Source organism: Bombina bombina, chromosome 4, assembly GCF_027579735.1.
Source record: "Bombina bombina isolate aBomBom1 chromosome 4, aBomBom1.pri, whole genome shotgun sequence".
Taxonomy (NCBI): domain Eukaryota; kingdom Metazoa; phylum Chordata; class Amphibia; order Anura; family Bombinatoridae; genus Bombina; species Bombina bombina.
The window spans coordinates 538,715,337-538,739,090 of NC_069502.1; the positions used below are offsets into that span (position 1 = coordinate 538,715,337).

At 39.1% G+C, this 23,754-nt stretch overlaps 1 protein-coding gene across 1 annotated transcript in view; it reads left to right on the top strand.

Moving 5' to 3' along the window:
* Window positions 1-17,815, top strand: part of TTK (TTK protein kinase) — a 151,978-nt gene extending 134,163 nt beyond the window's left edge. Inside the window, exon 14 of the mRNA XM_053712017.1 lies at window positions 17,726-17,815. Within this exon, the coding sequence (XP_053567992.1) occupies window positions 17,726-17,815 (90 nt within the window). The remainder of the gene's footprint in view (window positions 1-17,725) is intronic.
* Window positions 17,816-23,754: the final 5,939 nt, after the last annotated feature.

Below are 23,754 nucleotides of genomic sequence, written 5' to 3' on the forward strand. Positions count from 1 at the left end.
AATTTGTCCCACGCCACCATCATAGCTTCATGTGTTATTGGGGAAAAACTGGAAGGAACGGTGAGAAGCCTTCTATCTTCATTGGTTTTCTTCCTGCAAGATAAGACTTCAGACAGTTTACATAGAAATGGTATTGCATGTGGCCTCCCAAAACTAATCACAATGGAGGTATCTGTTATTGTTTTTTTAGAAAGAGAATGCATCAATTAACTATACATTCTTAATATTGGCATTTAAAACAAATATGCTTATAAACAAAAATGAATGATTTAATTTGAGCCCTCCAGCTCTGTCAGTTGTTTCTTTAGAAACCAAATTTGATCTCTCATTCTCCTGTTTTTTTGTTTGAGTTCCCAATAACTTAAGTTGGCCTTATTGTTTATCTCATTTGACCTCAGCCTCCAATTTTCTCCTCTGTTAATATCTCCATTTAAATTCCTGTCTCTCCAGTTTCCTGTATTTGATGCTCTACTATTCTGATATCCACAAACATTCCTTCTATTACCCCTCTCTGATTCCTGCCTGTGAATAGTCAGATTATTCTCCATTGACTGCTTCACTGCAGAATTTGCCTTAATGGTGTATGGGTGATAATTCCACAACTTCTCAGCTCTAGTGAGCACCATATGTAGGTTTGTGGAGTTTGGATCATACAGCTTTACAAACTCCTGACATTTTCTGGGGAGAGCTTTAAGTACCCTCTATATGTGAACTGGTGACCCCCAGACCATTTGGGTCTGTGGCTGGCGCAGCACACACCAGAATAAAACTCTTTTTGCTACTTCAAATGGCCCATCTAGTGGTCTCATGGTAATTTCACTAATCTCTTTTTCTAGACTAGTAAAATTGAAAAAGGTTTTAGCTATCCTGCCAGCCTGATCACATATACTTGAATTGAATCCTAATAACCTGTTGGCATAGGGGCCCATGGCATCTTGAAGCAATTCTGTCCATTCCAGCATGCTCATACCTAATTTTATGGCTTGTGAAACCAATGTGAAAAGTTATTAAAGCTGTTTGTGGGAATTGTGCCCCACCATTTCTTAAAAATGTCTTTATCTGCTACAGTCATTGGCCTAGTCTGATTTGAAAAACCTGTAGGAACTTTCAGGTTGTTAAAATTCTCAGAAATTATGACAGGGGCAATTGGAACAGAACTTGGGTTTTTAGTAGGGCCCATTTGCATTTTATCTTGTTTTACTACTTGTTTTGGCTCTTTCCTTTGTGGCAGTAAGTTATCACTATCTGCATTGTTCCCAGAAATATAACTATTTTCTTCTGTTAAGTGTGATCAGTCCACGGGTCATCATTACTTCTGGGATATTACTCCTCCCCAACAGGAAGTGCAAGAGGATTCACCCAGCAGAGCTGCATATAGCTCCTCCCCTCTACGTCACTCCCAGTCATTCTCTTGCACCCAACGACTAGATAGGATGTGTGAGAGGACTATGGTGATTATACTTAGTTTTATATCTTCAATCAAAAGTTTGTTATTTTAAAATAGCACCGGAGTGTGTTATTACCTCTCTGGCAGAGTTTGAAGAAGAATCTACCAGAGTTTTGCTATGATTTTAGCCGGAGTAGTTAAGATCATATTGCTGTTCTCGGCCATCTGAGGAGTGAGGTAAACTTCAGATCAGGGGACAGCGGGCAGATGAATCTGCATAGAGGTATGTAGCAGTTTTTATTTTCTGACAATGGAATTGATGAGAAAATCCTGCCATACCGATATAATGTCATGTATGTATACTTTACACTTCAGTATTCTGGGGAATGGTACTTCACTAGAATTACACTGTAAGAAATACATAAAGCTGTTTAATAACTAGAGATTATGTTTAACGTTTTTGCTGGAATGTAAAATCGTTTTCATTTGCTGAGGTACTGTGTGAATAAATGTTTGGGCACTATTTTTCCACTTGGCAGTTGCTTAATCTGTTTTTCTGACAGTTTCTGTTCTCCCTCACTGCTGTGTGTGAGGGGGAGGGGCCGTTTTTTGGCGCTTTTTCTATGCATCAAATATTTCAGTCAGCAACTCATTGTATTCCCTGCATGATCCGGTTCATCTCTACAGAGCTCAGGGGTCTTCAAAACTTATTTTGAGGGAGGTAATTTCTCTCAGCAGAGCTGTGAGAATTATAGTTTGACTGAGATAAAAAACGTTTATTCTGTAATTTGTTTCCTGCTTTCAGAATTTGTTATCTTTGCTAATGGGATTAAACCTTTGCTAAAGTTGTGTTGTTTACAAGGATTGAGGCTATAACTGTTTCAATTTATTAATTTTCAACTGTCATAGATCTTCTGTGCTTCTTAAAGGCACAGTACATTTTAATATTATTCTAATTGAATTGTATTTCCAAGTTGCAAGTTTATTTGCTAGTGTGTTAAACATGTCTGATTCAGAGGATGATACCTGTGTCATTTGTTGCAATGCCAAAGTGGAGCCCAATAGAAATTTATGTACTAACTGTATTGATGCTACTTTAAATAAAAGTCAATCTGTACAAATTGAACAAATTTCACCAAACAACGAGGGGAGAGTTATGCCGACTAACTCGCCTCACGTGTCAGTACCTACATCTCCCGCTCAGAGGGAGGTGCGTGATATTGTAGCGCCGAGTACATCTGGGCGGCCATTACAAATCACATTACAGGATATGGCTACTGTTATGACTGAGGTTTTGGCTAAATTACCAGAACTAAGAGGTAAGCGTGATCACTCTGGGGTGAGAACAGAGTGCGCTGATAATATTAGGGCCATGTCAGACACTGCGTCACAGGTGGCAGAACATGAGGACGGAGAACTTCATTCTGTGGGTGACGGTTCTGATCCAAACAGACTGGATTCAGATATTTCAAATTTTAAATTTAAACTGGAAAACCTCCGTGTATTACTAGGGGAGGTGTTAGCGGCTCTGAATGATTGTAACACAGTTGCAATACCAGAGAAAATGTGTAGGTTGGATAAATATTTTGCGGTACCGACGAGTACTGAGGTTTTTCCTATACCTAAGAGACTTACTGAAATTGTTACTAAGGAGTGGGATAGACCCGGTGTGCCGTTCTCACCCCCTCCGATATTTAGAAAAATGTTTCCAATAGACGCCACCACAAGGGACTTATGGCAAACGGTCCCTAAGGTGGAGGGAGCAGTTTCTACCTTAGCTAAGCGTACCACTATCCCGGTGGAGGATAGCTGTGCTTTTTCAGATCCAATGGATAAAAAGTTAGAGGGTTACCTTAAGAAAATGTTTGTTCAACAAGGTTTTATATTGCAACCCCTTGCATGCATTGCGCCGATCACGGCTGCAGCGGCATTCTGGATTGAGACTCTGGAAGAGAACATTGGTTCAGCTACTCTGGACGACATTACGGACAGGCTTAGAGTCCTTAAACTAGCTAATTCATTCATTTCGGAGGCCGTAGTACATCTTACTAAACTTACGGCGAAGAATTCAGGATTCGCCATTCAGGCACGCAGGGCGCTGTGGCTAAAATCCTGGTCAGCTGATGTTACTTCTAAGTCTAAATTGCTTAATATACCTTTCAAAGGGCAGACCTTATTCGGGCCCGGGTTGAAAGAGATTATCGCTGACATTACAGGAGGTAAAGGCCATGCCCTGCCTCAGGACAAAGCCAAAGCCAAGACTAGACAGTCTAATTTTCGTTCCTTTCGTAATTTCAAAGCAGGAGCAGCATCAACTTCCTCTGCACCAAAACAGGAAGGAGCTGTTGCTCGCTACAGACAAGGCTGGAAACCTAACCAGTCCTGGAACAAGGGCAAGCAGACTAGGAAACCTGCTGCTGCCCCTAAAACAGCATGAATTGAGGGCCCCCGATCCGGGATCGGATCTAGTGGGGGGCAGACTTTCTCTCTTCGCCCAGGCTTGGGCAAGAGATGTTCAGGATCCCTGGGCGCTAGAGATAATATCTCAGGGATACCTTCTGGACTTCAAATACTCTCCTCCAAGAGAGAGATTTCATCTGTCAAGGTTGTCAACAATCCAGACAAAGAAAGAGGCGTTTCTACGCTGCGTACAAGAGCTCTTGTTAATGGGAGTAATCCATCCAGTTCCACGATCGGAACAGGGACAGGGGTTTTACTCAAATCTGTTTGTGGTTCCCAAAAAAGAGGGAACTTTCAGACCAATCCTGGACTTAAAGATCCTAAACAAATTCCTAAGAGTTCCATCGTTCAAGATGGAGACTATTCGGACAATTTTACCTATGATCCAAGAGGGTCAATACATGACCACTGTAGATTTAAAAGATGCTTACCTTCACATACCGATTCACAAAGATCATTATCGGTACCTAAGGTTTGCCTTCCTAGACAGGCATTACCAGTTTGTGGCTCTTCCATTCGGATTGGCTACAGCTCCAAGAATCTTCACAAAGGTTCTGGGTGCTCTTCTGGCGGTACTAAGACCGCGGGGAATCTCGGTAGCTCCATACCTAGACGACATTCTGATACAAGCTTCAAGCTTTCAAACTGCCAAGTCTCATACAGAGTTAGTGCTGGCATTTCTAAGGTCACATGGATGGAAGGTGAACGAAAAGAAAAGTTCACTCGTTCCACTCACAAGAGTTCCTTTCCTGGGGACTCTTATAGATTCTGTAGAAATTAAGATTTACCTGACAGAGGACAGGCTAACAAGACTTCAAAGTGCTTGCCGCACCCTTCATTCCATTCAACACCCGTCAGTGGCTCAATGCATGGAGGTAATCGGCTTAATGGTAGCGGCAATGGACATAGTACCCTTTGCACGCTTACACCTCAGACCACTGCAACTGTGCATGCTAAGTCAGTGGAATGGGGATTACTCAGACTTATCCCCTTCTCTGAATCTGGATCAAGAGACCAGAAATTCTCTTCTATGGTGGCTTTCTCGGCCACATCTGTCCAGGGGGATGCCATTCAGCAGACCAGACTGGACAATTGTAACAACAGACGCCAGCCTTCTAGGTTGGGGTGCCGTCTGGAATTCTCTGAAGGCTCAGGGACAATGGAGTCAGGAGGAGAGTCTCCTGCCAATAAACATTCTGGAATTGAGAGCAGTTCTCAATGCCCTCCTGGCTTGGCCCCAGTTGACAACTCGGGGGTTCATCAGGTTTCAGTCGGACAACATCACGACTGTAGCTTACATCAACCATCAGGGAGGGACAAGAAGCTCCCTAGCTATGATGGAAGTATCAAAGATAATTTGCTGGGCAGAGTCTCACTCTTGCCACCTGTCAGCAATCCACATCCCGGGAGTGGAGAACTGGGAGGCGGATTTCTTAAGTCGTCAGACTTTTCATCCGGGGGAGTGGGAACTTCATCCGGAGGTCTTTGCCCAAATACTTCGACGTTGGGGCAAACCAGAGATAGATCTCATGGCGTCTCGACAGAACGCCAAGCTTCCTCGTTACGGGTCCAGATCCAGGGATCCAGGAGCAGTCCTGATAGATGCTCTGACAGCACCTTGGGACTTCAGGATGGCTTACGTGTTTCCACCCTTCCCGTTGCTTCCTCGATTGATTGCCAGAATCAAACAAGAGAGAGCATCAGTGATTCTATTAGCACCTGCGTGGCCACGCAGGACTTGGTATGCAGACCTGGTGGACATGTCATCCTGTCCACCTTGGTCTCTACCTCTGAAACAGGACCTTCTGATACAGGGTCCCTTCAAACATCAAAATCTAACTTCTCTGAAGCTGACTGCTTGGAAATTGAACGCTTGATTTTATCAAGACGTGGATTTTCTGAGTCAGTTATTGATACCTTAATACAGGCTAGGAAACCTGTTACCAGAAAGATTTACCATAAGATATGGCGTAAATACCTATATTGGTGTGAATCCAAAGGTTACTCTTGGAGTAAGGTTAGGATTCCTAGGATATTGTCTTTTCTACAAGAAGGTTTAGAAAAGGGTTTATCTGCTAGTTCATTAAAGGGACAGATCTCAGCTCTGTCCATTCTGTTACACAAACGTCTGTCAGAAGTTCCTGACGTCCAGGCTTTTTGTCAGGCTTTGGCCAGAATTAAGCCTGTGTTTAAAACTGTTGCTCCACCATGGAGTTTAAACCTTGTTCTTAATGTTTTACAGGGCGTTCCGTTTGAACCCCTTCATTCCATTGATATAAAGTTGTTATCTTGGAAAGTTCTATTTTTAATGGCTATTTCCTCGGCTCGAAGAGTCTCTGAATTATCAGCCTTACATTGTGATTCTCCTTATTTGATTTTTCATTCGGATAAGGTAGTCCTGCGTACTAAACCTGGGTTCTTACCTAAGGTAGTTACTAACAGGAATATCAATCAAGAGATTGTTGTTCCTTCTTTATGCCCAAATCCTTCTTCAAAGAAGGAACGTCTACTGCACAACCTGGATGTAGTCCGTGCTCTAAAATTTTACTTACAGGCAACTAAGGAATTTCGACAAACGTCTTCTCTGTTTGTCATTTACTCTGGGCAGAGGAGAGGTCAAAAAGCTTCCGCTACCTCTCTTTCTTTTTGGCTTCGTAGCATAATTCGTTTAGCTTATGAGACTGCTGGACAGCAGCCTCCTGAAAGAATTACAGTTCATTCTACTAGAGCTGTGGCTTCCACTTGGGCCTTCAAGAATGAGGCCTCTGTTGAACAGATTTGCAAGGCTGCAACTTGGTCTTCGCTTCATACTTTTTCCAAATTTTACAAATTTGACACTTTTGCTTCATCAGAGGCTATTTTTGGGAGAAAGGTTCTTCAGGCAGTGGTTCCTTCTGTATAAAGAGCCTGCCTATCCCTCCCGTCATCCGTGTACTTTTGCTTTGGTATTGGTATCCCAGAAGTAATGATGACCCGTGGACTGATCACACTTAACAGAAGAAAACATAATTTATGCTTACCTGATAAATTCCTTTCTTCTGTAGTGTGATCAGTCCACGGCCCGCCCTGTTTTTAAGGCAGGTAAATATTTTTTAATTTATACTCCAGTCACCACTTCACCCTTGGCTTTTCCTTTCTCGTTGGTCCTTGGTCGAATGACTGGGAGTGACGTAGAGGGGAGGAGCTATATGCAGCTCTGCTGGGTGAATCCTCTTGCACTTCCTGTTGGGGAGGAGTAATATCCCAGAAGTAATGATGACCCGTGGACTGATCACACTACAGAAGAAAGGAATTTATCAGGTAAGCATAAATTATGTTTTTTCTTTTTGTTCAATTTTCATCTGTAACTCAGTAATTTTGTTTGAGTATTCGTTACTGCTGTGTTCTGTTAATTTTAATTGACATTGTAATTTACTGATCTGTATGGTGTTAGTTAAAGCAGAAAGCTTAATACAATCTCTGTCAGTCTGTGTGTTATCTAACTTTAATTTAAGGTCTTTATTTTGCTCTGTTCGTTAATCCCTTTTATTGTTGAAATCACTGCCTGCGCTATCATACATTTTCTTTAATTGTTATTAATCTTTTTAAGAGTTAATACCTGTGTTAGTATATCTAAAACACTTTCACACTTGTTGTTTCTAGCTTCTGGGATGAGGAATGGACCATTATATTTATGAATGTAATTGTTAAAGTAATCACAGATTTCCTGTGAAATATGTTTTTTTTCCAGACATTTTTAACAGATAGCCGTTAGAACTAAAACAAAATAAAAAAAAAAAAAAAATATATATATATATATATATATATATATATATTAGAATAGTGTGTCTCTCACAGCATCGTAGTTTTTTTTTTTTAAATGTTAACACAGGATGTACAAGATACCATTGAGATGCTAATTTTACACAAAAAAGGACATGGCAGTTAAGCCATCTAGAAGGGGTACTAATTAGATCTGTTTATAAGCAGGTCAGCATTCCAGCAGAGGTGGTAATATAGTTGTTTTTCTAACCACTGCTCATTATTCTTTATTTTAAATCTGGGGAACAGACTTAGAATAGTGTGTCTCTCACAGCAAATTTTGCCAGACTATTTTACCTGCCCCAAATGCAAGGAATTATCATATCTATAGGGCAATGAAACACCAGACTAAACAGAAATTAAGCAGAACAAAATTAAAAAATTAAATATTGTTCTCTTTTAAAAGGTGTAAACCATCAATAATACTAACTTAAATAAAATAAATGAACAAAGCAAAGCAAGGAATCCTTTTTACTTATATTTTCCCAAATTGAGGAAAAATTATAAAAAATATTTTAAGTACAGGAAGTTTCTATAGAACGTCTGAAATGCTAATTTCAACTGTAGTTTTGGTTCCAGGATCTGCTCCAAACACAGGAAATGCAAATTTTTAACTTTGTTATCCAAACAAAGGTTACACCTTTTTGTATTTCATACAAACTTAATTAAAAATCTGAACAAAGAAATGGAAGAAGGAGGGAGAAACAAAATATGCTTTAAACTGCTTATGGCTTAGCATATTCCCAAAATTAAACTGTAATTTCTTAACTTTAAATTCTACACAATTTCCCATACAATTCAGAATGAAATTTATGTATAGGGCAAGCTACAGCTCTGGGTGTAACACATTCACAGAAATGAATCCTTTGTAAAAAAAAAAAAAAAAATGTGCAAGAAAATTATAATCTTTATAAAATGGACATTATATTCGATTTATAAAGGAGCAGAAGTCAATCACTTTAACCTTACTATAGCAGCTATTAAATAATACTGTAAAGCTTTTGTTTGCAAAAACATGTAGATGGGACCAACACAACACATGTCTCTAAAATTCATTAGAATTTTACAGAAAACAAAAATTCTAAACTATTTTACTCTCTAATTGTTTAAAATCCATGCGGTGACCAATAAAAAACAAGACACACACATGTCTAGCAGGGACAACTGATAGAATACTGGCTCAACAATAAAGTATCCAGTTTTCAAAAACAAGAAAAAAAATACAAGAGTTAAAGGGACAGTCTAGTATAAATTTTTATTATTCAGACAGGACTTTTAATTTTAATCAACTTCCCAATTTACTTCCATCATCAAACTTGCTTTTTTTCTCTTGGTATTCTAAGTTTAAGCCAAACATAGGTAGGCTCATATGCTAATTTCTAAGCCTTTGAGGGTTGCCTCTTATCACATGCTTTTTTAAAATCTCTTTTCAACACAAAGAGACACATGGGCCATATAGATAACACTGTGTTCAGGCACAGGGGTTATTTAAGATTTAGCAAGCTACAAACAATCTATAAACAACAGGCCTGCTGAAACCAACCATTATGAGCTTCCTCCATGTAACTATACAAATGCAAATTTATACAGACCAGAAATACAGGTTTTTAAAACCATGCTTTTCTTGAAAAACATTTAAAAGATATATATATATATCCTGCAATAATATTATTAACTTTGCTATAAAACACCAAAAATTTAAATTTAAAATAAATCAACATTCATTTGATTCCTGCAAAACTAAAATGGCCTATGGATTTGTCTACAACTTCGTGGCCGCCAAAATGTGGTTATTTATTAATTTAAAATATCTTTACTTTCTACTAAATATAATATACTTAATCTCTATGGTAAAACCACTAAAACCAACACAGATAAATTGTGAAATAAACTCTATGAGAGGGTCTCCATTATTTGCCAAACAGTTTATTTAGGAATCAATATATGTTAATAATAAGATAAATATTTACAGGTATATATATATATATATATATATATATATATATATATATATATATATATATAAAAATCTATTTTACAGCAACACAGTCCACATTTAAGATTCAGGGCAACTTACTACAAAAATCCCAATTTGTGTAATACTGCTACACAGAATATTATACTTAGAAATACTTAGCCAGATTCTCTGTGTCCAACATCATTCATCTTTTTAGCAGGAGCAGGATAGGAAAAAAGAGACAGAGGTTCTGGTGTTACAGTATTTTATACCCCAATTCAAAAGGGAGTGGCTTATCAAATGCCACTCAAAAAGACCATTGGGAGTGTCTTTAGTTCAGAGAGAAAGGTGTACCTGGGGGAAGGGATTTTAATAACAGGTAGGTGAATATTCCAGTGATAAAATGTCACCACAGTGGGATATTCTCATTCCCAACAGGAAGCTGCAAGAGGACACCCACAGCAGAGCTGTCTATATAGCTTCTCCCCTAACTGCCACTCCCAGTCATTCTCTTGCAGCTCTCGACAAGAAAGGAAGTATCAAGAGAGATGTGGTGACTTAGTGTAGTTTTTACCTTCAATCAAAAGTTTGTTATTTTTAAACGGTACCGGCGTTGTACTGTTTTTACTCTCAGGCAGAAATTGGAAGAGGACTTCTGCCTGGAGATTTGATGATCTTAGCGGTTTGTAACTAAGGTCCATTGCTGTTCTCACACATAACTGAAGAGTATGGAAAGAAAACTTCAGTTGGGGGGACGGTCTGCAGATTGCCTGCTTTGAGGTATGTTCAGTATATTTTTTTCTAGAGAGATAAGGTCTAGAAAATGCTGACAGTTGCCTGGTATATTTAAGGTAAGCCTGATACAGTGATTTAACAACAACTGGGATCATGCTTGCAAAAAGGGATAATATTCATGTTAATACTCATATTACTTTTGTATGATTTATAAATAAAAACGTTTTTTCTCTGAGGGTGATAAATCTTTATTTGGGGCCTAATTTTCACATGGCTTGTTAGATTACTCCTAGGAGTACTTTTTTAAGGCCCTCTGACTTTGATTGCATGGTGGGAGGGGCCTATTTTAGTTTTCAGTCTAAGACATCCAGCTTCCCTGAAGGAGTCCTCTGGCTTATAGGACCTCTATAGAGGGTTTTGTTCCTGCAAAAATCGTTTTTAAGGGCAGGTAGGAGCCACAGCACAGCTGTGGCAGTGTGTTTGACTGTTTGTTAACAGGTTTAATGTTTTTCTAATTTGTTTTTGGGCCTGAGGGGTTAATCATCCATTTGCAAGTGGGTGCAATGCTGCTTTAGTCCCTAATACACACTGTGAAAATTTCGTAGAGTTTACTACTTTTTTTCACTGTTTTGCAGTTTATGTGGTATTTTTTTTCTCTTAAAGGCACAATACCGTTTTTTATTTTTGCTTTTTTCACATTTATTAAAGTGTTTTCCAAGCTTGCTGGTCTCATTACTAGTCTGTTAAACATGTCTGACAAAGAGGAAACTCCTTGTTCATTATGTTTAGAGGCCATTGTGGAACCCCCTCTTAGAATTACCAAATGCACTGACCTTTCTATAAGTTATAAAGACCATATTATGGCTTTTAAAGATTTATCACCTGAGGTTTCTGAGACTGACAAAAGGGAAGTTATGCCATCTAGCTGTCCCCACCTGTCAGAACCTATAACTCCCGCTCAAAGGACGCCAAGTACATCTAGCGCGTCCAATGCGTTTACTTAACAAGACATGGCGGCAGTTATGAATCATACCCTCACAGAGGTATTGTCCAAACTGCCAGGGTTACAAGGAAAGCGAGACAGCTCTGGGGCTAGAACAAATACAGAGCTCTCTGATGCTTTAGTAGCTATGTCTGATATACCCTCACAATGTACAGAAGCCGAAGCAGGAGAGCTTCTATCTGTGGGTGACTTCTCTGATTCAGGGAAGGCGTTACTTCAGTCTGACTCTGAAATGACAGCATTTAAATTTAAGCTTGAACACCTCCGCGTGTTGCTCAGGGAGGTTTTAGCGACTCTGGATGACTGTGACACCATTGTAGTCCCAGAGAAATTGTGTAAAATGGACAAATACTTTGCAGTGCCTGTTTACACTGATGTTTTTCCAATCCCCAAGAGGTTTTCAGAAATGATTACTAAGGAATGGGATAGACCAGGTGTGCCGTTCTCTCCCCCTCCTGCTTTTAAGAAAATGTTTCCTATAGATGCCGCTACACGGGACTTGTGGCAGACGGTCCCTAAGGTGGAGGGAGCAGTCTCTACCCTAGCTAAGCGTACAACTATTCCTGTCGAGGACAGTTGTGCTTTCCTAGATCCTATGGATAAGAAATTAGAGCATTTCCTTAAGAAAATCTTTATACAACAAGGTTTTATTCTCCAGCCTCTTGCATGCATTGCCCCAGTCAATGCGGCAGCGGCTTTGTAGTTCGAGTCTCTGGAGGAGGCTTTACAGGTAGAGACCCCGTTGGATGATATCCTTGACAGGCTTAAAGCTCTTAAGTTAGCCAATTCATTTATTTCTGACGCCGTTTTTCATTTAACCAAGCTAACGGCTAAAAATTCAGGTTTTGCCATTCAGGAACGTAGGGCGCTATGGCTTAAATCCTGGTTAGCTGTTGTCACTTCAAAGTCTAAACTTCTCAAGATCCCCTTCAAAGGGCAGACCCTATTTGGGCCTGGACTGAAGGAGATCATTTCTGATATTACTGGAGGAAAAGGCCACGCCCTTCCCCAGGATAGGTCCAACAAGTTAAGGACCAAACAGACTAATTTTCGTTCCTTTCGAAACTTCAAGAATGGCGCAGCTTCATCTTCCTCTTCTACAAAACAAGAGGGAAATTTTGCCCAGTCCAAGCCAGTCTGGAGACCTAACCAGGCTTGGAACAAGGGGAAACAGGCCAAAAAGCCTGCTGCTGCCTCTAAGACAGCATGAAGGAGTAGCCCCCAATCCGCGACCGGATCTAGTGGGGGGCAGACTTTCTCTCTTCGCCCAGGCTTGGGCAAGAGACGTCCAGGATCCCTGGGCTCTGGAGATTGTTTCCCAGGGATATCTTCTGGATTTCAAAGCTTCATCTCCAAAGGGGAGATTTCATCTCTCACAATTATCTGCAAACCAGATAAAGAGAGAGGCATTCTTACATTGCGTTCAAGACCTACTAGTTATGGGAGTGATCCACCCAGTTCCAAAGGAGGAACAGGGGCAGGGCTTCTATTCTAATCTGTTTATAGTTCCCAAGAAAGAGGGAACTTTCAGACCAATCTTTGATCTCAAGATCCTAAACAAATTTCTCAGGGTCCCATCCTTCAAGATGGAGACTATTCGAACCATCCTACCTATGATCCAGGAGGATCAATATATGACTACCGTGGATTTAAAGGATGCTTATCTACATATTCCGATACACAGGGATCATCATCAGTTTCTCAAGTTCTCCTTCCTAGACAGGCATTACCAGTTTGTGGCTCTTCCTTTCGGGTTAGCCACGGCACCAAGAATCTTTACGAAGGTTCTAGGGTCCCTTCTGGCGGTTCTAAGACCGCGGGGTATAGTAGTAGCCCCTTACCTAGACGACATCCTGATACAGGCGTCAACTTTTCAAATCGCCAGGTCCCATACGGACATTGTTCTGGCATTCCTAAGGTCTCACGGGTAGAAGGTGAACGAAGGAAAGAGTTCTCTCTCACAAGAGTTTCCTTCCTAGGAACTCTGATAGATTCAGTAGAAATGAAGATTTTTCTGACAGAGGTCAGGTTGTCAAAACTTCTAACTCCCTGCCGTGCTCTTTATTCCATTTCTCATCCGTCAGTGGCTCAGTGTATGGAGGTAATCGGATTAATGGTAGCGGCAATGGACATAGTTCTGTTTGCCCGCCTACATCTCAGACCACTGCAACTTTGCATGCTCAATCAGTGGAATGGGGATTACACAGATTTGTCCCCTCTACTAAATCTGGATCAAGAGACCAGGTATTCTCTTCTCTGGTGGCTATCTCGGGTCCATCTGTCCAAGGGAATGAGTTTCCGCAGGCCAGAATGGACTATAGTAACGACAGATGCCAGCCTTCTGGGCTGGGGTGCATTCTGGAACTCCCTGAAGGCTCAGGGTTCGTGGACTCAGGAGGAGGCCCTCCTTCCAATAAACATTCTGGAACTAAGAGTGATATTCAATGCTCTTCAGGCTTGGCCTCAGCTAGCTGCGGTCAGGTTCATCAGATTTCAGTCGGACAACATCACGACTGTAGCCTATATCAACCATCAGGGGTGAACAAGGAGCCCCCTGGCAATGTTGGAGGTTTCAAAGATAATTCTATGGGCAGAGGTTCACTCTTGCCATCTCTCAGCTATCCATATCCCAGGAGTAGAGAACTGGGGGGCGGATTTTCTAAGTCGGCAGACTTTTCATCCGGGGGAGTGATCCAACTTTGGGGCAAACCAGAACTGGATCTCATGGCGTCTCGTCAGAACGCCAAGCTTCCTTGTTACGGGTCCAGGTCCAGGGATCCCTAGGCAGCGCTGATAGATGCTCTAGCAGTGCCCTGGTCCTTCAGCCTGGCTTATGTGTTTCCACCGTTTCCTCTGCTCCCTCGTCTGATTGCCAAGATCAAGCAGGAGAGAGCTTCTGTGATCTTGATAGCCCCTGCGTGGCCACGCAGGACTTGGTATGCAGATCTGGTGGACATGTCATCCTTTCCACCATGGACTCTGCCGCTAAGGCAGGACCTTCTACTTCAAGGTCCCTTCAAACATCCAAATCTAATTTCTCTACGTCTGGAGATTGAACACTTGATTCTATCAAAGCTTGGTTTTTCCGAATCGGTCATTGATACCTTAATTTAGGCTCAAAAGCCTGTCACCAGGAAAATCTATCATAAGATATGGTGTAAATATCTTCATTGGTGTGAATCCAAGGGTTACTCATGGAGTAAGGTCAGGATTCCTAGGATATTATCTTTTCTCCAAGAAGGATTGGAGAAGGGTTTGTTAGCTAGTTCCTTAAAGGGACAGATTTCTGCTCTGTCTATTCTTTTGCACAAACGTCTGGCTGAGGTTCCAGACGTTCAGGCGTTTTGTCTGGCTTTAGTTAGGATCAAGCCTGTGTTTAAACCTGTTGCTCCGCCATGGAGTTTAAATTTAGTTCTTAAAGTTCTTCAAGGGGTTCCGTTTGAACCTTTGCATTCCATAGATATTAAGCTTTTATTTTGGAAAGTTCTGTTTTTAGTAGCTATCTCCTCGGCTCAAAGAGTTTCTGAGTTATCTGCTTTACAATGTGATTCCCCTTATCTGATTTCCATGCAGATAAGGTAGTTTTATGTACCAAACCTGGGTTTCTTCCTAAGGTGGTATCTAATAAGAATATCAATCAGGAGATTGTTGTTCCTTCACTATGTCCTAATCCTTCTTCAAAGAAGGAACGTCTATTACACAATCTTGATGTGGTTTGTGCTTTAAAGTTTTATTTACAAGCTACGAAAGATTTTCGTCAAACATCTGCTTTGTTTGTTGTCTACTCTGGACAGAGGAGAGGCCAAAAGGCTTTGGCAACTTCTCTTTCTTTTTGGCTAAGAAGTATAATACGCTTAGCTTATGAGACTGCTGGCCAGCAGCCTCCTGAAAGAATTACAGCTCATTCTACTAGAGCAGTAGCTTCCACATGGGCTTTTAAACATGAGGCCTCTGTTGAACAGATTTGTAAGGCGGCGACTTGGTCTTCGCTTCATACCTTTTCTAAATTCTATAAATTTGATACTTTTGCTTCTTCCTAGGCTTTTTTTGGGAGAAAGGTCTTACAAGCAGTGGTGCCTTCCGTTTAAGTTCCTGCCTTGTCCCTCCCTTCATCCGTGTCCTAAAGCTTTGGTATTGGTATCCCACAAGTAATGTATGAACCCGTGGACTGGATACACCTTTACAACAGAAAACAAAATTTTGCTTACCTGATAAATTTATTTCTCTTGTGGTGTATCCAGTCCTCGGCCCGCCCTGTCATTTTAAGGCAGGTGTTTTTTATTTTTAAACTACAGTCACCACTGCACCCTATAGTGTCTCCTTTTTTCTTCCTTGTCTTCGGTCGAATGACTGGGGGTGGCAGTTAGGGGAGGAGCTATATAGACAGCTCTGCTGTGGTTGTCCTCTTGCAGCTTCCTGTTGGGAATGAGAATTACCCACAAGTAATGGATGAACCCGTGGACTGGATACACCACAAGAGAAATAAATTTATCAGGTAAGCATAAATTTTGTTTTTATTACTCAACTATCCTGCACCCCAATAAGAGTGTAATTTCTTCTGCTGGATGTGTTTACATAGGGTTATCAATAGCTTAGACTCCAGTATAGGTGGGTATACCACAGGATAAATCATCTATTTCAAATGCCGAATTAGGGGTAAAAAAGGCTACTTGTTAAAAATTTAATACACTCCAGCAAATAAAATGGATCATTTTTAACAAATTAAAGGGGAGAATTTTTTTGGGTAAACTGTCCCTTTAACAACAATTTTTATAAAACCACCTCACTACTTATTGTTTTACCCTGGTCTAGATTATCATAAGAACAGAGAATTTAAAGGGACAGTCAAGTCCAAAAAAAACTTTCATGATTTAAATAGGGCATGTAATTTTAAACAACTTTCCAATTTACTTTTATCACCAATTTTTCTTTGTTCTCTTGGTATTCTTAGTTGAAAGCTAAACCTAGGAGCTTTATATGCTAATTTTTTAGACCTTGAAGGCCGCCTCTAATCTGAAAGCATTTTGACAGTTTTTCACCATGTGTTTCATATAGATAACATTGAGCTCACGCACGTGAAGCTCATAGGTGTCAGCACTGATTAGCTAAAATGCAAGTTTGTCAAAAGAACTGAAATAAGGGGGCAGTTTGCAGAGGCTTAGATACAAGGTAATTACAGAGGTAAAAAGTGTATTATTATTATAACTGTGTTGGTTATTCACAACTGGGGAATGGTTAATAAAGGGATTATTTACCTTTTTAAACAACAAAAAAATCTGGTGTTGACTGTCCCTTTAATGTACAATTGTCAGAGTCCATTTTCTGTTGGAATGCATGCCAGGAGCCCTTGATGTATATATTTGTTTTCCTAATAGCAGGATTATACTATTATTATTTGTTCTGTTTTTCTGTTATCTTAAATGTGTATCTGCAGCCCTCTATAAAATTTACATAGTAACATAGGAAGCTCTGATTTACGTGGAACCTATTTTAATCTGAACAGTTTATAACATGTCATCTTAAAGGGTCATTAAACCCAAAAATGTCTTTCATGATTCAAAAAGAAAATACATTTTTTAAAAAGTTTCCAATTTAGTTATATTTTCAAATTTACCTAGGTAGGTAGCATGCACATATAGTGCTGCCATCTAGTGCTCCTGCTAATGTTTAAAGGGACATTAAACACTAAATACATGCTAGATATAATGATGCATTCAAAGAAAAAACATGAGTAACATGTAGATGTATTTTTTAAAGTTTCATTGGTTGTTTAAAAAGTGACAAAATAAGTGTAAAGTTTTAGTGTCTATAAAACACTGGGAGCTGCCATGTTGTAACTTGTGTTACCTTCTCTGCTGTGGCCAATTAGGGACAGTTATAAATAGGTCACTAGAGTGTGCAGCCAATGGTTGTGCTGGATTTAACAGTGTTCTGCACTTCCATTTCTAACAGGAACTGAAAAGCTCACAATTTCAGAATGGAATTACTGGCAAAGAGGACAAAATAAATAATGAAAGTATATTGCAGAGTTGTTTTATTATATACAATTTATCATTTTATATTACCATCTCAAAGTGTTTAATGTCCCTTTAACATTGTTGCAATACTGCTGCTATATAGTGCTGCAGATACGTGCACACTTTTGAGCTTACATTTCTGCTTTTCAACAAAGGATAACAAGACAATTAAGAAAGTTTGATAATCGAAGTAAATTAGAAAGTTGTTTAAAATTGTATGTTCTATCTAAATCATGAAGAAAAAAAAATTGGTTTTTATGTCCCTTTAAGTAAATGTTTTTTTTTTTCCAATAGTGTTACCATGTTCTTTATTGCAATGAAGATCTATAAGTAGGTATTTAACACTTGCTCATTCTGTTTTTCAGATATTATATGACCAGTGCAGCAGCAGCAACGGTCTTGATTTATCTTCAATAGGAAAACCAGCAAATGAAAACCCATGGACTCTGAAATGATGATTTTACAAACTACTTTTTTTTTCTCTGACAAACCAAGACAAAGCAGTTGATCGTCAGTTCAAATATAATGTGATTATTTTATCATTTTGCATAGTTTTCACAAGTTTACAGGATGCTCATAGTTTAATGTGATTATTTTATCATTTTGAATTGTTTCCACCTGTTATTTAATTCTTCAACCACTGTTGATAATAGTGATCTGTGAAACTGTTCATAGGCATGTATAACAGATTTTTATATTTTTCACACAAAAAAGCATTTGTTGTATTCGAAAATCAGTGTACATAATTTATTTCTTCTGTTGCCTTTTGTGAATTTTCATTTATTAAGAAAATGTTACAATAATACTTAAATCCAATGGACTTGTTAGATGTTTTTTGTACATATTGTGATATTTTCTTCCTTCTGCAAATAGGACATTTTTAATGGGGAACATGTGAAACAAATTTACATCTGCTGTAGAATGTGCAATTAGCTATTTAATTATACATTATTTTTCTGGAATCCTATATCTGTTTTCTTTTTTGTAGAATTTTCATCCTGTACTCCAGAGGTGCATTACTCCATTAACAGGGAACTGACCACCACACCCTATATTTAGAGATAGCTCCTAGACAGGACCTAAACTATTACTGCGTGACTAACTTCTTTAGATTTATTTTTGGGGGGGGTACATTCTCCTTGATTATATCTCATCAAAACCATTAACATTTTGCACTGCGAGTTAAGCAATAAAGAATGTCCTAAGGGACTTTTGAACTGGTATCCTGTCTGCATATTTAGTGATTTTGAATTATATACTGTGTGACAGGATGGATATCCCATCATATGATTTTGCATTTTCTGGAGCTGAGCTTTTTACCCTAGTCAGCACTGGGATTTCTAAACTCTATGCCATAACACTGAAAACAATTTGAGATGTTGACTTATCGTAGAAGAAAAAGAAGAAATCCAAACCATGAAACCTCACTTTCCCTCCTGTTGGTGTAAGACTACTGCTCTGTATTTTTTGTTTTGTTCCTTTAATCCTTTGAGTGCTCACAGCCTTCGCTAGCACTCACCAACCTTGAGGGCAATCTGGGGGCTCCCACCTACTTCCACCCGGTGATCTGGCCTGAATAGTGAGAGGCATCGTTGGGGCTTCACGATTCGTGCGGTGACGTCATGTGCAATGACGTCACAGCGCAACTTTATTTAAAATTAACAATGGACAATATAGGGAAATGGAGGAAGGCAGCTTAGAAGCTTGTATCTCAGGCATCTAACTAGCTACAGACCCCCAAGACCCACCGTTGGAAAGGTAATCACATAACCTTTCCAATGGTATAAGTTGGGGATCTGGAAAAAAAGTTGAAAAGGTAAAAAATAAATATTTTAAAAAAAAAACTCATCCAGTTTAGCAGCCAAAGGGTTAAAGGGACACTGTACCCAAATTTTTTCTTTTGTAATTCAGAAAGAGCATGCAATTTTAAGCAACTTTCTAATTTACTCCTATTATCAATTTTTCTTCATTCTCTTGCTATCATTATTTGAAAAAGAAGGCATCAAAGCTTTTTTTGGTTTCAGTACTCTGGACAGCACTTTTTTATTGGTGGATGAATTTATCCACCAATCAGCAAGGACAACCCAGGTTGTTCACCAAAAATGGGCCGGCATCTAAACTTACATTCTTGCATTTCAAATAAAGATACCAAGAGAATGAAGAAAATTTGATAATAGGAGTAAATTAGAAAGTTGCTTAAAATGTCATGCTCTATCTTAATCACAAAAGAAAAAATTTGGTTACAGTGTCCCTTTAATAGGATGGCCTGTTACAAATGAGTGATATCATTATAAAAAAGGTAGAAATGCCAAATTTATTTTTTAAAGGTCTCTTAATTGTCAGCTAGTACCTCACTGCTTCAAATCATACTCAAGGCAATCACTGGTACTCATGTTTTAGAACTCAAACAGAAATAACTAAAATATGAAGAGACTTACAGTTCATGTAGCTAGTTTTGCTATCCATGTTTATTTCTTTCATCAGATGTGTGTGGGAATTCCCCTTCTGACGACTAGGAGGCAGAAGTTACCCTAACAAAACTAGAGATTTAAATCCCTCTAACTTGACATGATTTCTCAGCTAGTTCTCTGAAGGGTCAAATTTGGTCTTTTTCTGTTTTGTCTAATAAGAAAAATACTAAAATTCCATATTTCAGACATTTATTGCTCTGATTAGAATTAAGTTATTTATCCAGTTTCTCCTCCTTGGAATCTTAATCTGGTTTTGAGCGTTATTCAGACTTTTCTTTTTGAGCATGCATGTTTTGACCTTAAAGGAACAGTATACTGTAAAATAGTTTTTCCCTTAATGTGTTTCCAATTACTTTTTTCTTTCATGTAATTAGCAAGAGTCCATGAGCTAGTGACGTATGGGATATACATTCCTACCAGGAGGGGCAAAGTTTCCCAAACCTTAAAATGCCTATAAATACACCCCTCACCACACCCACAATTCAGTTTTACAAACTTTGCCTCCGATGGAGGTGGTGAAGTAAGTTTGTGCTAGATTCTACGTTGATATGCGCTCCGCAGCAAGTTGGAGCCCGGTTTTCCTCTCAGCGTGCAGTGAATGTCAGAGGGATGTGAGGAGAGTATTGCCTATTTGAATGCAGTGATCTCCTTCTACGGGGTCTATTTCATAGGTTCTCTGTTATCGGTCGTAGAGATTCATCTCTTACCTCCCTTTTCAGATCGACGATATACTCTTATATATACCATTACCTCTGCTGATTTTCGTTTCAGTACTGGTTTGGCTTTCTACAACATGTAGATGAGTGTCCTGGGGTAAGTAAATCTTATTTTCTGTGACACTCTAAGCTATGGTTGGGCACTTTGTTTATAAGTTCTAAATATATGTATTCAAACATTTATTTGCCTTGACTCAGAATGTTCAACTTTCCTTATTTTTCAGACAGTCAGTTTCATATTTGGGATTATGCATTTGAATTATTAATTTTTTCTTACCTTCAAAAATTTGACTCTTTTTTTCCCTGTGGGCTGTTAGGCTCGCGGGGGCTGAAAATGCTTCATTTTATTGCGTCATTCTTGGCGCAGACTTTTTTGGCGCAAAAAATTCTTTTCCGTTTCCGGCGTCATACGTGTCGCCGGAAGTTGCGTCATTTTTTTATGTTATTTTGCGCCAAAAATGTCGGCGTTCCGGATGTGGCGTCATTTTTGGCGCCAAAAGCATTTAGGCGCCAAATAATGTGGGCGTCTTATTTGGCGCTAAAAAATATGGGCGTCGCTTTTGTCTCCACATTATTTAAGTCTCATTTTTCATTGCTTCTGGTTGCTAGAAGTTTGTTCTTTGGCATTTTTTTCCCATTCCTGAAACTGTCATTTAAGGAATTTGATCAATTTTGCTTTATATGTTGTTTTTTCTCTTACATATTGCAAGATGTCTCACGTTGCATCTGAGTCAGAAGATACTACAGGAAAATCGCTGTCTAGTGCTGGAGCAACCAAGCTAAGTGTATCTGCTATAAACTTTTGGTATCTGTTTCTCCAGCTGTTGTTTGTATTGCATGTCATGTCAAACTTATTAATGCAGATAAAATTTCCTTTAGTACTGTTACATTACCTGTTGCTGTTCCGTCAACATCTAATTTTCAGAGTGTTCCTGATAACATAAGAGATTTTATTTTTTTAAATCCATTAAGAAGGCTATGTCTGTTATTTCTCCTTCTAGTATACATAAAAGTCTTTTAAAACTTCTCTTTTTTCAGATGAATTTTTAAATGAACATCATCATTCTGATACTGATAATGGTTCTTCTGGTTCAGAGGTTTCTGTCTCAGAGGTTGATGCTGATAAATCTTTGTATTTGTTCAAGATGGAATTTATTCGTTCTTTACTTAAAGAAGTATTAATTGCATTAGAAATAGAGGATTCTGGTCCTCTTGATACTAAATCTAAACGTTTAAATAAGGTTTTTAAATCTCCTGTAGTTATTCCAGAAGTGTTTTCTCTCCCTGATGCTATTTCTGAAGTAATTTCCAGGGAATGGAATAATTTGGGTAATTCATTTACTCCTTCTAAACGTTTAAGCAATTATATCCTGTGCCATCTGACAGATTAGAGTTTTGGGACAAAATCTCTAAGGTTAAATGGGGCTGTCTCTACTCCTGCTAAACGTACTACTATTTCTATGGCAGATAGTACTTCATTTAAGGATCCTTTACATAGGAAGATTGAATCCTTTCTAAGAAAAGCTTACTTATGTTCAGGTAATCTTCTTAGACCTGCTATATTTTTAGCGGATGTTGCTGCAGCTTCAACTTTTTGGTTAGAAGCTTTAGAGCAACAAGTAACAGATCATAATTTTATAGCATTATTATTATTTTTATAACATGCTAATAATTTTATTTGTGATACCATCTTTTGATATCATTAGAGTTGATGTCAGGTATATGTCTCTAGCTATTTTAGCTAGAAAAGCTTTATGGCTTAAAACTTGGAATACTGATATGTCTTCTAAGTCAACTTTGCTTTCCCTTTCTTTCCAGGGTAATAAATTATTCGATTTTCAGTTGGATTCTATTATCTCAACTGTTACTGGAGGGAAGGGAACTTTTTTACCAAAGGATAAAAAAATCTAAGGTAAATTTAGGTCTAATAATCATTTTCGTTCCTTTCCTCACAACAAGGAACAAAAGCCTGATCCTTCATCCTCAGGAGCGGTATCAGTTTGGAAACCATTTCCAGTTTGGAATATATCCAAGCCTTATAGAAACCTGTAGCCAGCTCCTAAATACCCATGAAGGTGCGGCCCTCATTCCAGCTCAGCTGGTATGGGGCAGTTTACGTTTTCTTTTAAGGTACAGAATTGGCTTCAAATTAAGGCCTCCTGCAAAGAGATTTTTTTCTTTCCCGTGTCCCAGTAAACACAGCAAAGGCTCAGCATTTCTGAAATGTGTTTCAGATCTAGAGTTGGCTGGAGTAATTATGCCAGTTCCAGTTCTGGAACAGGGGCTGGGGTTTTATTCTATCTCTTCATTGTACCAAAGAAGGTCAATTCCTTCAGACCAGTTCCGGATCTATCTATATTGAATCGTAATGTAAGGATACCAACATTCAAGATGGTAACTGTAGGACTATCCTGCCTTTTGTTTAGCAAGGGCATTATATGTCTACAATAGATTTTACAATAGATTTACAGGATGCATATCTGCATATTCCGATTCATCCAGATCACTTTTAGTTTCTGAGATTCTCTTTTTAGACAAGCATTACCAGTTTTGAGCTCTACCGTTTGGCCTAGCGTCAGCTCCAAGAATTTTTTTCAAAGGTTCTCGGTGCCCTTCTGTCTGTAATCAGAGAACAGGGTTTTGGTATTTCCTTTTTTGGACGATATCTTGGTACTTGCTCAGTCTTGACATTTTCGCAGAATCTCATACGAATCGACTTGTGTTGTTTCTTCAAGATCTTGGTTGGAGGATCAATTTACCAATCAGTTCATTGTTTCCTCAGACAAGGGTAACCTTTTTAGGTTTCCAGATAGATTCAGTGTCTATGACTCTGTCCTTGTCAGATAAGAGAAGTTTAACATTGATATCAGCTTGTCAAAACCTTCAGTCACAATCATTCCCTTTTGTAGCCTTATGCATGGGAATTTTTAGGTCTTAGGACTACCGCATCGGATGCGATCTCCTTTGCTCGTTTTCACATGCGACCTCTTCAGCTCTGTATGCTGAACCAGTGGTGCAGGGATTACACAAAGATATCTCAATTAATATCTTTAAACCGATTATACGACACTCTCTGACATGGTGGACAGTTCACCATCGTTTAGTTCAGGGGGCTTCTTTGTTCTTCCGACCTGGACTATAATCTTAACAGATGCAAGTCTTACAGGTTGGGGAGCTGTGTGGGGGTCTCTGACGGCACAAGGGGTT